The sequence below is a fragment of the Filicampus tigris genome, chromosome 7 (assembly GCF_054856515.1).
Source record: "Filicampus tigris isolate MCC_2025a chromosome 7, RoL_Ftig_1.0, whole genome shotgun sequence".
Taxonomy (NCBI): Eukaryota; Metazoa; Chordata; class Actinopteri; order Syngnathiformes; family Syngnathidae; genus Filicampus; species Filicampus tigris.
The window spans coordinates 17138739-17152150 of record NC_141223.1 but is presented as its reverse complement, the minus strand read 5'-3'; the positions used below and the strand labels follow the sequence as shown (position 1 = coordinate 17152150).

The window sequence follows — 13412 nt, the reverse complement described above, 5'->3', positions numbered from 1 at the left end:
CTCCAGATTGTTTGTGACACCAGTCCTGGAACCTTCCTGACACACCATGTTTGTCTTTTAGTGTGGTCTACTTTTGGCCACTAGATAGCACCAAAGCCCCCAGTCAGTGGGCCACCATTTTTAGGTTAACGTGCTTGTTTATGAATATGTATGCACAGCAACTTTATTTTGTTTTTCCTGTAATACTTTTTTAGTTGCAGAATTTAGCATTTGATGTAGTGTTTACATATAGGTGATTTTGTGTACACTTCCCAGTGTATTTTTTTCCCACCCAAATCAACTTAACATCCTCCCTTCGGCCTTGTCACCATTGCGTATCGCATCTCACTGCATATACTTATGAGGAATTACACAGTCTAATCTCTTATATAATACCAGTCTTCCATGTCACTTTAGGCTTTGTGATTCATTGCCATTTGTTCTTCTGGCTGTAATTATCCCACTCTGGACATTTTGTCCTGGAACAATCACTAACTTGAAATAACCCTTCAACCAAAAGGATTATCAGAAGAAAGAAATGTGTAGTGTGATTAGCATGGAGAGATATGATATTTTAAGAGGTTTTATGCGTCATGAAGTCATGAGCGACAGGGATAGTCGTGGAGTGACGTGATTTGTGGATAGTGTAACAAATGTCACGTTTCACCATGGGGCACACTGATGCTCCTCTTCTTGTCTCCTTTTGTGAAGAATGACACACCTCACTTGAGCAGTTGAAGATATTCCCTGTAGCTATGTGAACTACCCACCATACACCCACGAATGAGACAAAAGTGAGCTTTGACGTGCAAGGGAAATTACCAAAAAAGTTTATCCTTTTTGGCTGTGCACTTTATAGCTTTCGGCAAATGTGATCAGCTTACAGCTCTGGACAATCTTTCACACAAAACTGTCACTGAAGTCTGTTAATCTCCACATGATGATATTGTAGCCTTGGATGAGGTGTTTTGCAACCTTTTCCCTTTAATGTCTGTGCATAAATTAATCTAAAACTGTGAATTTCACATTTTCCTTTTGCACTTCGAGGAAAGAAACTAAATAAACAATTTGACTCCTCTCGATGAATTGCATGTTTAAATCAGTGAAATATCGTGGACCTTAGTCAGTCAAGAAGTGTGTTACAAAACTGCAGCAACAGTGAACTTGAGGTGTCTGCTAGAATGTGCTCATCTGTGTTTGTGTGTATAAGGGCCTATAATTAGCTGAGTGGTGGGCTTGTGAGACACACCTTTGAGGTTTTAGGTGTCTTGCCGATGTCTTATCCTATAAAAGCTACTTTGCTTGACAGGCTCAGACAAACACTTGCTCAGGTACCACAGAGGTAAGACTCCCACAAGGCTATATATATTTATTTTTCTAAATTAAACTACATTGTTATTATTATACAAATTTAGATTTTAAATATTTGTTTTACTTGTGTTTCTTTTTCCCGCGATTATTTTCCATGCATCTACTGCTGAACTTTTTCAATTGAGTCAACTGCAATAACAATTGTATTCTATGTTATTCATTAGTAAATTTAAATATAAAAATATAATAATATGAATACAATCATGACACTTCATTGAACACTGTTACTATTATTAGACAGGGGATGCTACGGAAGGTCTGAAGCATCAGGTAGTTTCATGCATACATTTGGTGTATGTTTTCATTTAAAAATGAATAGAATATCATCATGCTAATTTTATTTTGCCTCTTTGCATGTGACTAAATAAGGTAAACAAGTTATGTGAAATATTAGTCAGTATAATAAAGAACATTTTACACCAATGCAAATTGCAACCATACTGATAAACATAATACTAAAGCTAAGTAATTATTTAATACCTTTTCAAAGGGAGACTTGTTGATAAATTTTTTTTATTGGCTCTCATTAGCTTGTACAGCTGTACCTAATGTTGGGGTCAGTGACTATGCACAATGTTCATACTGTAGCGTAATAAAAACAAGTCGTTTACCTGTTATAACAGGTTTTCCAAATAATATTTATTTGCATTTCCTATGATATACCGTGCATAAATCAATGTTGCTATGTTGTTCCTTCTTAGTGCACATGACTGACACGCTGCATCCCAACAAGATGACTCTTCTTCCCCTTTGTCTTCTTCTGCTGGCCATACTGCTGCATCCCACTCTCTGCCTCTACAACTGCTCCTCTGAGTATGATAGGATCCCAGGTAGGTATTCCTGAACTACTATTTCTGCTACTACGACTACTTAGTGGCAGGTTGTGTCTTTGGTACCTTCATATCACTGATTAATTACCACTATAATGTAGCATTGTAGAAACGGATTAGCTTCTTTTTTAAAATGTTAATTTAGGCTTAAAATGAGTTAGTGCTTCTGATAGTGTTTAGACCAGCAGAGAAGGCCTTGCTGGCGCAGAAGCTCCACCACTGCTACTTACTCCTGCTACTACCACTACTACTACTACTACTACTACAGTACTACTGCAACTACTACTACTTCTACTACTACTACTACTATTAATAATAATCCTTTTCATGTTTATGAAGAAAGCTCAGACCTGACAGTCGACTGTGGCACCACCATGATCACGGTGGAGATCAACCTGTGCACAGCTCAGTGGGCGGGGTTCAACTCGTCAAGCATGGCACTAAATGGGGAACACAACGTCACAGAGTGCCAGGGCTCCATTGACACCAGCGTGGACCCTCCCATCATCCGCTACCAGCTTCCAGTCAACCACAGCGACCAAAACCCCTGCCGACAGTCCCTGCAGGTTAGAAGCATGTCTCATGGAAGATGACCGGCTTGAATGATGCGGTTCGGGGTCAGGGACAGGAGAATGTTTAATGCAGAGTAGTGAATCATCTGCAGAATTCACCTGAACAGTATATAACTAATGACTCACTCAAATCACTTTTATGATGACTTTGCATTGTGTATGTTCTGGTTAAGATTGTGGATGAGACCCCGGATCCCACGGGGCCCTTCAGCAACTTCCTCACCATCCAGTCTGTCATCATCACAGGCTTCATCGACACCCCCAGATCTGAGCAGGGGGTGATCAGCTACACCACGGACCTCTACTATCACTTTGCCTGCCGCTATCCTTTAGAGTACCTTATCAACAACACACAGATAGTGGCGTGAGTAACCATGGCAACTACTGGCTTTGGGTCTGATTTTTGGGTCTGATGCAACAAGAGGCAAAACAGGATTGTTCACACAAACACATTTTGGAGGACTGAGTCAGAGCCGCGCAGTATGAAAGGCAGGTGCAAACCGGCATGTGCATAACAATGACTACGTTACTGTGATGAGGAATAGGCAAAATGAATGATCTTTTCCAGTACTTTTTTGAAATGTCATGAATTCATAATGTAACATATCATTTATTATCATTTATTCAGCAGTGCAATTTTGTAGTTTCTGAATGTTCTAAGGGCTGACTTGGAGCCACTCACATGAAGGAGTCATGCCATATCACCTATAACAAAACTCCTTTCAACTCAGCAATTTCGTATCTCTGGGTCATTTTAGTGCACTGTGGCAATTTGTGCTCTCCCAAATTTGTTTGCCACTTTCACTAACACTTCCAATTCCATCACTTCAAACTTCATCCTGCACTTGTGGTGTTCTCTCCGGTGTTCCATGGTGACAACCATCAGAGCAACCTAAAGCACAGACCCCCCTTTTAAATACGCTGGTTTCCACCACTAACACAATCTGTCAGAGAGAACATGCAATTTAGTGCTAATTACTGTGATCTTATAAAAGTCAGTGGTTTGTTTCTTGACTGAGTCATCTGTCCTTTTTCGTTTCTGTGATGTGTTTTTAGCTCCTCGGTTTCAGTGGCAACAAGTGACAACAATGGAAGCTTCGTTGACACGCTAAAAATGAACGTTTATAATGTAAGTAAGCATAGTAGGCATTGGGTACACTTCAAAACCTAGGCCAGCCTTTGTCAAGTGGATGTGTTGCACAGTGTAGTGGATGCAAAATTAATCTCTATTTAGCTTATTCTGCCTTTGTGTTTGTCTTCAGGACTCCAACTATGGATATCCGCTAATCGTCCCTTCGTCAGGACTACAGCTCCGAACAAGGATTTACGTGGAAGTAAAGGCTGTGAACCTGACTGGAAAGTAGGCCAAAAAGCTCTTGGATATTCTGAAATCCAACTTTGGAATACAAACACACTGTATTTCTTGGCAAAACAGTAACTGATCGGCCTGTTCACTACAGCTTCCATGTGCTGCTAGATCACTGCTTCGGAACTCCCACTGCTTATAATGTGTCATACACGGAGCAACACAACTTCTTCACTGGGTACGATGGCAGAAAACACACAGACATGGCTTCATGTTCTTATAACATTTGAAACCGCAGTCTTAAGATACGTGATTCATGAGCAGTTTTGATTGACATGTTCAGACGCAGCGCTAACATGCTCAGATGCCGCGCTTGAATGGTCTACAACTGTGCAAGCGTATCTAATGAAGAGTCCACTATAAGAATAATGGCATATAGTGTAATGTAGTGAATACTGCTGCAGTTTCACATTTGTATGCTGTGAGATATCATTGGATTTTTTTTAAACAAAAAATAATATACAGTAGTATCTTGATTTTATTTTTTTTCTGTGATCAAGCTTGTCACTCAAAGCTGTATGAAATAATTTTGGGAGTGTTGGTCTCTTGGGAGATTTCTTCCATGTTAAATATGGGCCCTGGCTTGCTGAGTTTACCACAACATGATACTGCATGTGATCAGATCATAGATTTTGTGTTTGGTTTTGATGAAACAGCATGTGGCTTATAGCAATTATAACAGCAGAGTTAGTCAGAATACGTTTTATAGTGCAATTTGTACATCTGGTCTGGGTAATTTATCCTGTTCTTTGCTAGGAATACATTAAAAACGAGCAGAGAATAATCTTCCTCCTTACATATCGCCAGTCCGTAAGCCCTGCCACCCCAAAACAAAAAAAAAGCGTCCGTGCAGGACGCCATGGGAGAGGTGCTAACGGTAGAGGTTTCATAATTCATAAACATTATTTAAAGATCATTAGCTGGCTAATTCCTCTTCACATCCACTTATCGGCTGGGAGTATCATGAGTGGATTGAATTGTTTACCACTGTATAAGTGTCACCAATTATAGCATTTAGCCAGGGGACATAACGAGAATATTTAAGATTGCGAAAACGCAATACTATTGCGTTTTAGTGCAAAACTTTTGAGTTATAATGTAATACATTTTCTTTTTTTTGGTGTTATTTCACAATTTAAAACAATATTGCAAAATAACACCATGTTATTTTAGGAGGAGAAGGAAATACTTCTACTTCTGGGTCTTAGCTTTAAGTGTACGGTGGCACTTCCATGAGCATGAATAATGGTTTTGAGAGATTTTTAGATTCTAGAGAGTAAAGTAAAGTTAAAATGATCTGGGGGGCCGATAAGGCCGGATCGCCGAGTCTTTAAGGGTACCCAGGTCGCGGCCGTAGGGTGGGGGACTGACCGGCAAAAAAGGGTCAAGTGCCCAGCTCTGATGTACCAAATGTTAACAGTTAGTCAACAAAACAAAAGTGCTACCCACCTTTTTCATCATCAGTGAAATGGGAGTCCTATGGCGTAATCCATGGTATTGCATGCGTTGAACCACTAGGGGGCAGAATTTCTTTTTAAAAGAACATAACACAACACGTCAGTCGGTACTTGAACCAGTTAGGGACGATTACAGGGACGGATGAAAACCCACTTCCATCCTTGCTTAGTCCGTCCTTTTTTAAAAACTTCTCGTCCTCTGTCCCGGACGGACGGAAATCTCTGGAAACTAGGGGTGGCATGTCTCAGTGGTAGAGTGGTCGTTTCCCAACCCGGAGGTTGTGGGTTTGATCCCCGGCCATGGTGACCATGTCGAAGTATCCTTGAGCAAGATACTGAACCCCCAGTTGCTCCTGATGCTGTGTCATCAGTAGGTAGATGAGGTGCAGTGTAAAGCGCTTTGAGTACCCAAGGTAGAAAAGCGCTATATAAGTGACAGCCCATTTACAGCCCATTTAGAAAGTAGAAACGCTGCATTTTTATAAACTGGAAATATTTTCTCTCCACTAGGTGTTCAGTGGACAAAATGGCAACAATAAATACCAATGGACACTCCAACTTCGCCCGCTTTGACTTTGAGGCTTTCCGCTTTCTTCAACACCGCGAGCAGGCCAAGTCCAGCATCTACCTGCATTGCATTCTGAGACTTTGTGAGCCCACCAAATGTGAAGAACTCTTGAACGTGAGTACAAAAAGTTTTGGATTAAAAGTCAGTTTTTTTTCTTTAAACTTAAATGGGAAGTCAACCCAAATATATATATTTTTCCAGAATATGTTCTATGCAGGCCCACTCGGTGAAACGAGGCATTCTGATTAATATTGTGTTTGTGGAATATGACCTAAGCAGCAAAATATACCCGTTTTTTGCCATCTCAGCCATCTATTTTGTCAATTTTGTCGACTGAAAATGACAACAAAGTTGCTCAGGGCTCAGGTAACGACCAATCAAAGCTCACCTGTTTTCTGACCCTGAGCCATGATTGGTCATTATCTAAGCCTGGAGCAACTGTGATACCATTTTCAGTGGACACAAGTGACAAAATGCCCGCCCCCTGAGATAGCTGAAAACGTGTGGATTTCTCATATTCCACAAACGCACTATTAATCAGAATGCCTTGTTTAAACTAATGGGTGGGCCTGCATAGAACACATTCTGGAAAAAAAATTTGGGGTTGACTTTCTCTTTAAAAAAAAAAGAAGAATAAGACGTTTGACCAAAAGAGGGACCATGGGGGACAAAACCCACCAAGCCCACGTCATCTATGCTACTGAGCAGATACAATAGTTTTGTGTGTCACAGGACTAAAATTAGCAACTTTAGAAGATCTTTGCTGAGTCAAAAACAGACTACCACTGCCATGTATATAATTATCATTTTTTAGCGAAGATACAGAAGATAAAAGTAAATTGTGCAGCAAAAAAATGTTTGGGTTGACTTCCCCTATAGAGTAGAAGTCAACCCAAACATATTTTTTTCAAGAATATGTTCTATGCAAGCCCACTAGTTGAAACTAGGGGGCGGCCATTTTGTCACTTCTGTCAACTGAAAATGACATCACAACTGCTCAGGGCTCAGGTAATAACCAATCGCGGCTCACCTGCTTTCTGAAGCTGAAGCATATTACTCACAATTCATTGTGGATTTGACCAAAATAGCGAGAAACTGACGACATTCAATGGAATTTCTGTACTATGGGCCGAAAGAATGTCTCTTCAAGTATAAATATAAAATGATTACAAAGTTTATCATATGTATAGGCTACGTGTAATTTCAATCAATGTTTTAAAGTCACCGTTTCACGTTTACATAAGTTTTTTGCCGGAATTTAGCTGCCGTACTTAGCAACCTTCTACGTCTGTGTCGGATATCGTGCAGGAGCCGCAAATAGTCCAAATAATGGAGCCACATTATCGCAACTTTGAGGGGGATGGGATCAAACCTGGCACACAAAAAAATACAAATGTCCTGAATTGAACGGCATACTCACTTCCTCCTTTCGCTAAAGGACGGCTCAGGATTTCACAACACTATGCGCTGGCACGCATGGAAAATGTGGTTGATTTTTGTGAAAACACTACCGCTTTTGTCCACATGGCGCTGCCATAATCAACAAAAACTGACATACTGTATGACACAGTGTTGCTATAAGAGGTGAGTCAGATTACTTGAATTCCCACTGAAGGCCCACATCCCAAACTCCTGCCACAGATTCTTTTTTTTTTCTTTTTCAAAACGAAAAGATTATGCCAAACAAAATATATTTGACACGTGGGCTATTGTTATTCTTCAGGCTTGTAACAGCAGGAAAAAAAGATCCTTGACCCCTTTCGGACAGGAGGGAAGAGATTCGGCCACTCTTTCAGTCGGACCGCTGTACACCTCCAGAGAAGGTTTGGACCCTCTGGCTCCCCATTGTCTACTATATGTCTCACAATGATAAATATTTGCCTTTTTTTCCCTCTTTTTTCCCTGCAGCGGAAGCCCACAGTGAGTATATGTTGGTCACATTCATAGCTTCAAATATACACATACAACCTAGAGGTAGCCAAACTTTATTGATGTACTCTATACCATCAGGTGACAATCTGGCATCACAGAAGGATGACCTGAATGTGACAGGCCTCGTAGTAGGGGTTGTGTTTGGCTCTGCCGCGTCTGCTCTGCTGGTTCTTGGCGGCTGGTTCATACTGAAGAAATTTTGCTTGGCGGGCCACTTACCTCACGCCTTCAACTGACACCAATGTTTTATATTATTTTTACAACACAGGATACACGAATCTTTTTCTAAAAAAACAAAACAAGCCAAAAAAAAAAAAACCTTATTGAATGTCAGAAATCAACGTAGCATATAAATCATGTATTGGTATCAATATTATATTTTCAGGCACACAGTTTGTACAAATGCAAATTTTGTGAAACATTTTTATGTTTTCCTTATCACTATAGTGGAAACTTTTCAATAATGATGCTGCTATGTATAAACAGGCAATAAGATCTTTGTCTTTGGACATGGTGAAGCAGTGCTTGGCTCATTATCCAAGGCTTTGTTTTTATCAGAACAGGCGATCAAATAGTTTTTGTCTTGATATGTGGTGAAGTAGCATATGGCTCATTATCAAAGGTATGATATTACAAAAGTTGTCTTTTGGAATGGTGAATCAGCATATCGTCGCTGACCTGTGAAAAACACTTATCTCCAATTGTGGAAACTTTTTTATTTTTCACATTCATGCAATGTCTGTAACACGGAAACATCATTCTTGTAAAAATAAAATGAAAACATTGGAGATAAGTGTTTTTCACATGACAGCGACGAAATAAAATAGCAAAAATTGTCTTTTGACGTGGTGAAGCAGCATGTGGGTCATTATGCAAGGATATTTTTGAAGACCCTATTCAAAATATCTGTAAACAATTGTATGTTTGTGATCATATGGCAGCTCAATATTTTAAGTGGTAAAGCAAATGCTATGTTAGTCAGAAGACTTCATGTCATTCATTTGCACTGTACAGTGTCTCTTTTCTTGTGAGATTAAAATCAAACAACTCTAAGTTTCCATGAGTTTATTTACAGTAATGTAGAAAATATTTGCAGAACAATTATTTACAAAAAATAGTTTCTTTACTCTTTCTAGAGTAGTAGTATATATGTAGTATATTTTACATACAATAAACAAATATCAATAAATTGGTATCTTTTTACATCTCTCAGATCAACATGCTTGTTGTGCAAAGTACAATTAAACTGAATTCAAACAAATGCTAAGAGGTGTGTCGAAAACGTTCCAGCTGTGGATTTGAGCAGATTGGGTAAAAGTACCCATTGTTGGGTTAATTCATTTGACCCAGCAGATTGGGTAGAAGATTAAATTTGGGTGGGCTGAAGAGCTGAAGTTGTTCGCCATTTTGTCCTGAAAAAAATTGAAGTGAATTGACTGCAATATTCATAGATGATGTTGGTTGCAACTTGATGGCTCAATGGGTAACATCACTGACTTCGAACAACAGGATTGGGATTCAAATTCCAGTTAGGGCGGAAGGCCCACCCATGGAAAATGGGCGGATTGTGTCAGAAAGAGCAGCTGGGGGAAAAAAGTGAGCCACACATCGTGCGAGTCGCCTGCTATGGTGATCCCTGACAGGGGAAAGTTGTTGCTCCTTCTTCTTATAAACTGTTGGTAACATCATTTGTATTATTTTTAACCACAACTATACTGATAACCAGAGCTGGGCGTCCATTATTCGTCATCCGTCTGCAGCGTGGGTACCCTTCCGTCGTCCATCATTCGTCTTTTTCGGGGGAAAACAGTACCCGAATATAGGCTGATTCGCCTCTATTTTTAAACAGGCATTCGTTGCGAGTCCGACTAAACTTTCACTCGCAATCAGCACCCCGCGCCCCCACGCTGTACGATATTTGAACAGAAATAGTGACTCACTGTGGTTTGGATGCCTACCTGCTGGATTTGACAGCCTGGTCCCTCACTCAAATCTGTCCCCCAAGCTTTTCCTCCTCATGCCCGCCACGGCCATCGAAGCCTCTCTGTGAAAAATATACTAATGACGGACTGCAAATGGACGGCAGACTAAATAAAGTGGTTTCCGTCTATGCTTAATCCCTCTATTTTTTAAAAACAAATTCTGTCATTCGTCAACCATCAGCAAAATGGGCCCCTCAGTGACGGATAAACGGCCGATCCGTCAGATAGGTAGCTTTAGGTAGCTTGAACTCATCAGTATGGGTAGTTGCCCTTGTTGGATTCAAATCCTGAACCAACGTGCTCAGATAAATCTTCAACCCAATGTGCTGGACATATGTTCGGAAATAGCCCAGTATTGTCTCTGTCTCTATTGAACCCAGCGCTGGGTTACACCCAATTTGGGTTACTTTAGAGCCAGCTGTTTTAAGAGTTTATGTACAAGCTTGTCACTATGTTGTGAGCCAACAATGTGCCAAACAAACAATTAAATGGTGATGGTGTCTCTATTTATAGTCTGCATAAGGGCGTGTCACTGCACTGAATGCAAAATGTCTTGGATGAGAGTGGACAGTTTGAGGGAGAAGTCCTCCTGCAACGAGCCACCAGACTGTTCAGTGTGGGAAGGACTAAACTGGACTTCCAGCTCCTCCTCCATTGATGAGAATAGCCTCTCAATCCTGGCTTGGAAGGCTTGGTGTTGCTGTGCTGAATTCTGGCAGAAGCGTTCCACCGTGGACTTCAGAGGCTGCGCAGTTTGTGACTGATCGGTAAGCTCTGCTTTAAGATTTTCCCAACTATTCTGTGACTCGGTCTGCAGTGAAGTCACTTCCCATCCTAGCCTCGAGCTAAATCCCTGCCAGATTCCTGAATTAGCCGCCTCTGCTTCACTCATCTCCCTCAGGTGTTCCATCACCTCTCTGGTTTTAGCCATGAACTCAGCCATGATGTCAGCCATCTTGGAGGCGCTCTGCTCCAGTGTTTGTGTCATCCAGTGGTGGACAACAGGGTTGGTCTCTGGTGCGTCCAGACCATGGAGGTACAGCCTGACCTGGTGACACAGGCCGTGGGAGTTGTTGTGGAGCTGCTGGGTGAGCGGGGCCAAGTGTTCCCTCACGCTGGCCAGCGTGGAGGTGAGGTGGCCCGGCGGCGGAGGCAGCCTCTCCCTCAGCTCAGCCAGCTCCTGCTGCAGACGGACTCGAAGTCGCTCTGACTCAGCAACGATCTTGCGCTGCAGCTCCACGGACACTGGGTTCTTGTTGTACTCTTCCTCGTGGTTGTAGAGGCCACTGTCATCGATGTGGCTCTTGTATATTTTACTGTGGGACATGAGCATTCTGTTTTAGTGTGCTTTTATGGATGGGTACTAATTACTTACCGCTCCCAATATTATTACAAATAAATAAAGCTTCAAAACATACCAATAAATATGCTGCCCTAAAATATTTGCATTCATAACAGTCATTTGGCATTCACTTGGTTTAATCTGAATGAAACCAAAGAAAAAGAGCAGTGTAAGGACACAATCTAGTGGCCCTAGAAAAGGAATTACCACCCAGTGATGACATGGAAACCCGAAATATATTAACATAAATTCACACCCTCCCACATTAATGTAGCAATCAGCAACAATCATTATGTTAGCTGACTCTACAGTATGCAAATAGCCAACAACATCCCCTTATGTGTGCATAGTGATGACTGCGAGCGGCTGTGGACCAATGCGGGAGGGCTAATGTGGCTAACTGACCCACGGACAGAGCATATGGATAGGATACAAGCACAGAACATTTTTTTTGTCAATAACTCAGTGCTGGGAAGTACATCAATGAAGTAAGTCATAATGAATGATAAGGAAACTAGGTTCTTAATTAGCTGGACTGCTGCGAGCCTGTGCGAGCCTGTGACCTCACCCCCCAAAATAGCATGGTGGAGTGAAAGTATTTTTTTTTACAACCCTTAGATACTGTTAACCGTCTTCCCTTTGATCCTAGTGGAATTTTGGACTTTTTGGGGGTAAAAAATTGCATGTTACTCGTGGGTAACTAACTACATTAATTCACAAATCCATCTCTCTTACCAACCATGCAAAAGAGACCATTATTCACAAACCTAGTGCTCTCTCTCTCTTTCTCAAACTTTTTTAACGTAATTAATTAACACACACGCACAGACACACACAAAGTGATGTTTAGAGAGTAATAGAAGACTCTGAAAATAAGGTTTAGCATAGGTGACACTGCATCTGCATGTTAGTGTAATTGAATGCTATTTGTCATCTTTCATGAATTATTGAGATTTGACCTATGTTTGGAGTAAACAAAAATATGAGGAAAACTACAATTTCTTAAAAAACAAGTATCCAGAACAAGTAATCGTTTCCACATAAATCGCCATGATATAAGTCCCCAAGATTTTATTGCAGCCATAAAACTCAATTTTTAGCTAAATTAGGAATGGACTCTAGTTTTCTGTGGCTCAGTTCAATTTCACTTTTATCCTTAAGTAGTTGGGAGTTGAATGAATTCTTCAAAATTTACCACTTTTAGGTCCATGTTTAAGTGTTAACTGTTTGCTTTAAAATTAAATACGCAAACATCGAATCATTCAATTTGCATTCAGATTGAATCTGCTCATGCTCAAAATGCAATGCAATGCTGCAGTTTTGAAAGTCCTAAAATTGTGGACCTTATTTTTGTTGTGCATATGTATCGCTGTAGCTGGCAGTGTTTTTGCCTCTGTCTTACTTTCTGCCATTTCCACTTGTTTATTTCCCACAATTATTATTTTTTTGTTTGTTTATTTGTTTGTTTGAACACCACCGAGCAAAATACTCTGAGTTTTACAATTTAATGTCATGAGTTAGGTCAACTTACTCGGCTTCTTTTGTTATTATTGACTTGGGATGAGCCTGATTGGCCTTGGAATCAGACCACGTCGCTTCCCTGGTGTCATGATGGAGCGGGTAAGCTGCAAAAAAAAATGTGTAAATGTCTCAGAGATAATGAACACAACATGGCATTAGCGTGTAACATTTATGTAAATAGCATACAATATACATTGTGATATATTGAGAAGTATTTGGGGAAAATACCTGAAATTGCCAAGATGGCAAAGGCGCAAATGGTGAAGATCACTTTTTCTGAATGCATGCTTTCTTTTCTGTGGGGGATAGAAATGATTAAGACCACTGTGCCGAGAAAAATTACCATATTTTTCCTTAATACATTCTGTAATTTTAATCATGGAAAGACGGAGAAACAATTGGTGGTCATTACCTGAGCTTCAAGGGTCCGTAGAGCGACCTCTGCACTGTCAGCCTTATAAAGGGCCTTGTTATCAGATCCTGCCTGTGTCA

At 40.6% G+C, this 13412-nt stretch overlaps 2 protein-coding genes across 3 annotated transcripts in view; one reads left to right on the top strand and one right to left on the bottom strand.

The window, feature by feature from the left end:
• Positions 1–9355, top strand: part of LOC147144948 (zona pellucida-like domain-containing protein 1) — a 27418-nt gene extending 18063 nt beyond the window's left edge. The window contains exons 2-11 of one of the 2 annotated variants that reach the window (XM_086036735.1): positions 2052–2180; positions 2520–2746; positions 2926–3116; positions 3809–3881; positions 4015–4112; positions 4213–4296; positions 6086–6257; positions 7867–7966; positions 8052–8063; positions 8154–9355. In XM_086036735.1, the coding sequence (XP_085892861.1) occupies positions 2057–2180; positions 2520–2746; positions 2926–3116; positions 3809–3881; positions 4015–4112; positions 4213–4296; positions 6086–6257; positions 7867–7966; positions 8052–8063; positions 8154–8311 (1239 nt within the window). In that variant the 5' untranslated portion in view covers positions 2052–2056 and the 3' untranslated portion in view covers positions 8312–9355. Of the gene's footprint in view, positions 1–2051; positions 2181–2519; positions 2747–2925; positions 3117–3808; positions 3882–4014; positions 4113–4212; positions 4297–6085; positions 6258–7866; positions 7967–8051; positions 8064–8153 lie in introns of those variants that run through there. The other variant, XM_086036736.1, reaches the window with a different exon arrangement.
• On the bottom strand, positions 9126–13412 carry LOC147144947 (uncharacterized). Its single transcript, XM_086036738.1, has 4 exons — positions 13333–13412; positions 13149–13216; positions 12931–13024; positions 9126–11373 (listed from the first exon to the last, which is right to left on the bottom strand). The coding sequence occupies exons 2-4, from the start codon at positions 13204–13206 to the stop codon at positions 10587–10589; spliced, it is 939 nt and encodes a 312-aa protein (XP_085892864.1). The 5' UTR covers positions 13207–13216; positions 13333–13412; the 3' UTR covers positions 9126–10586.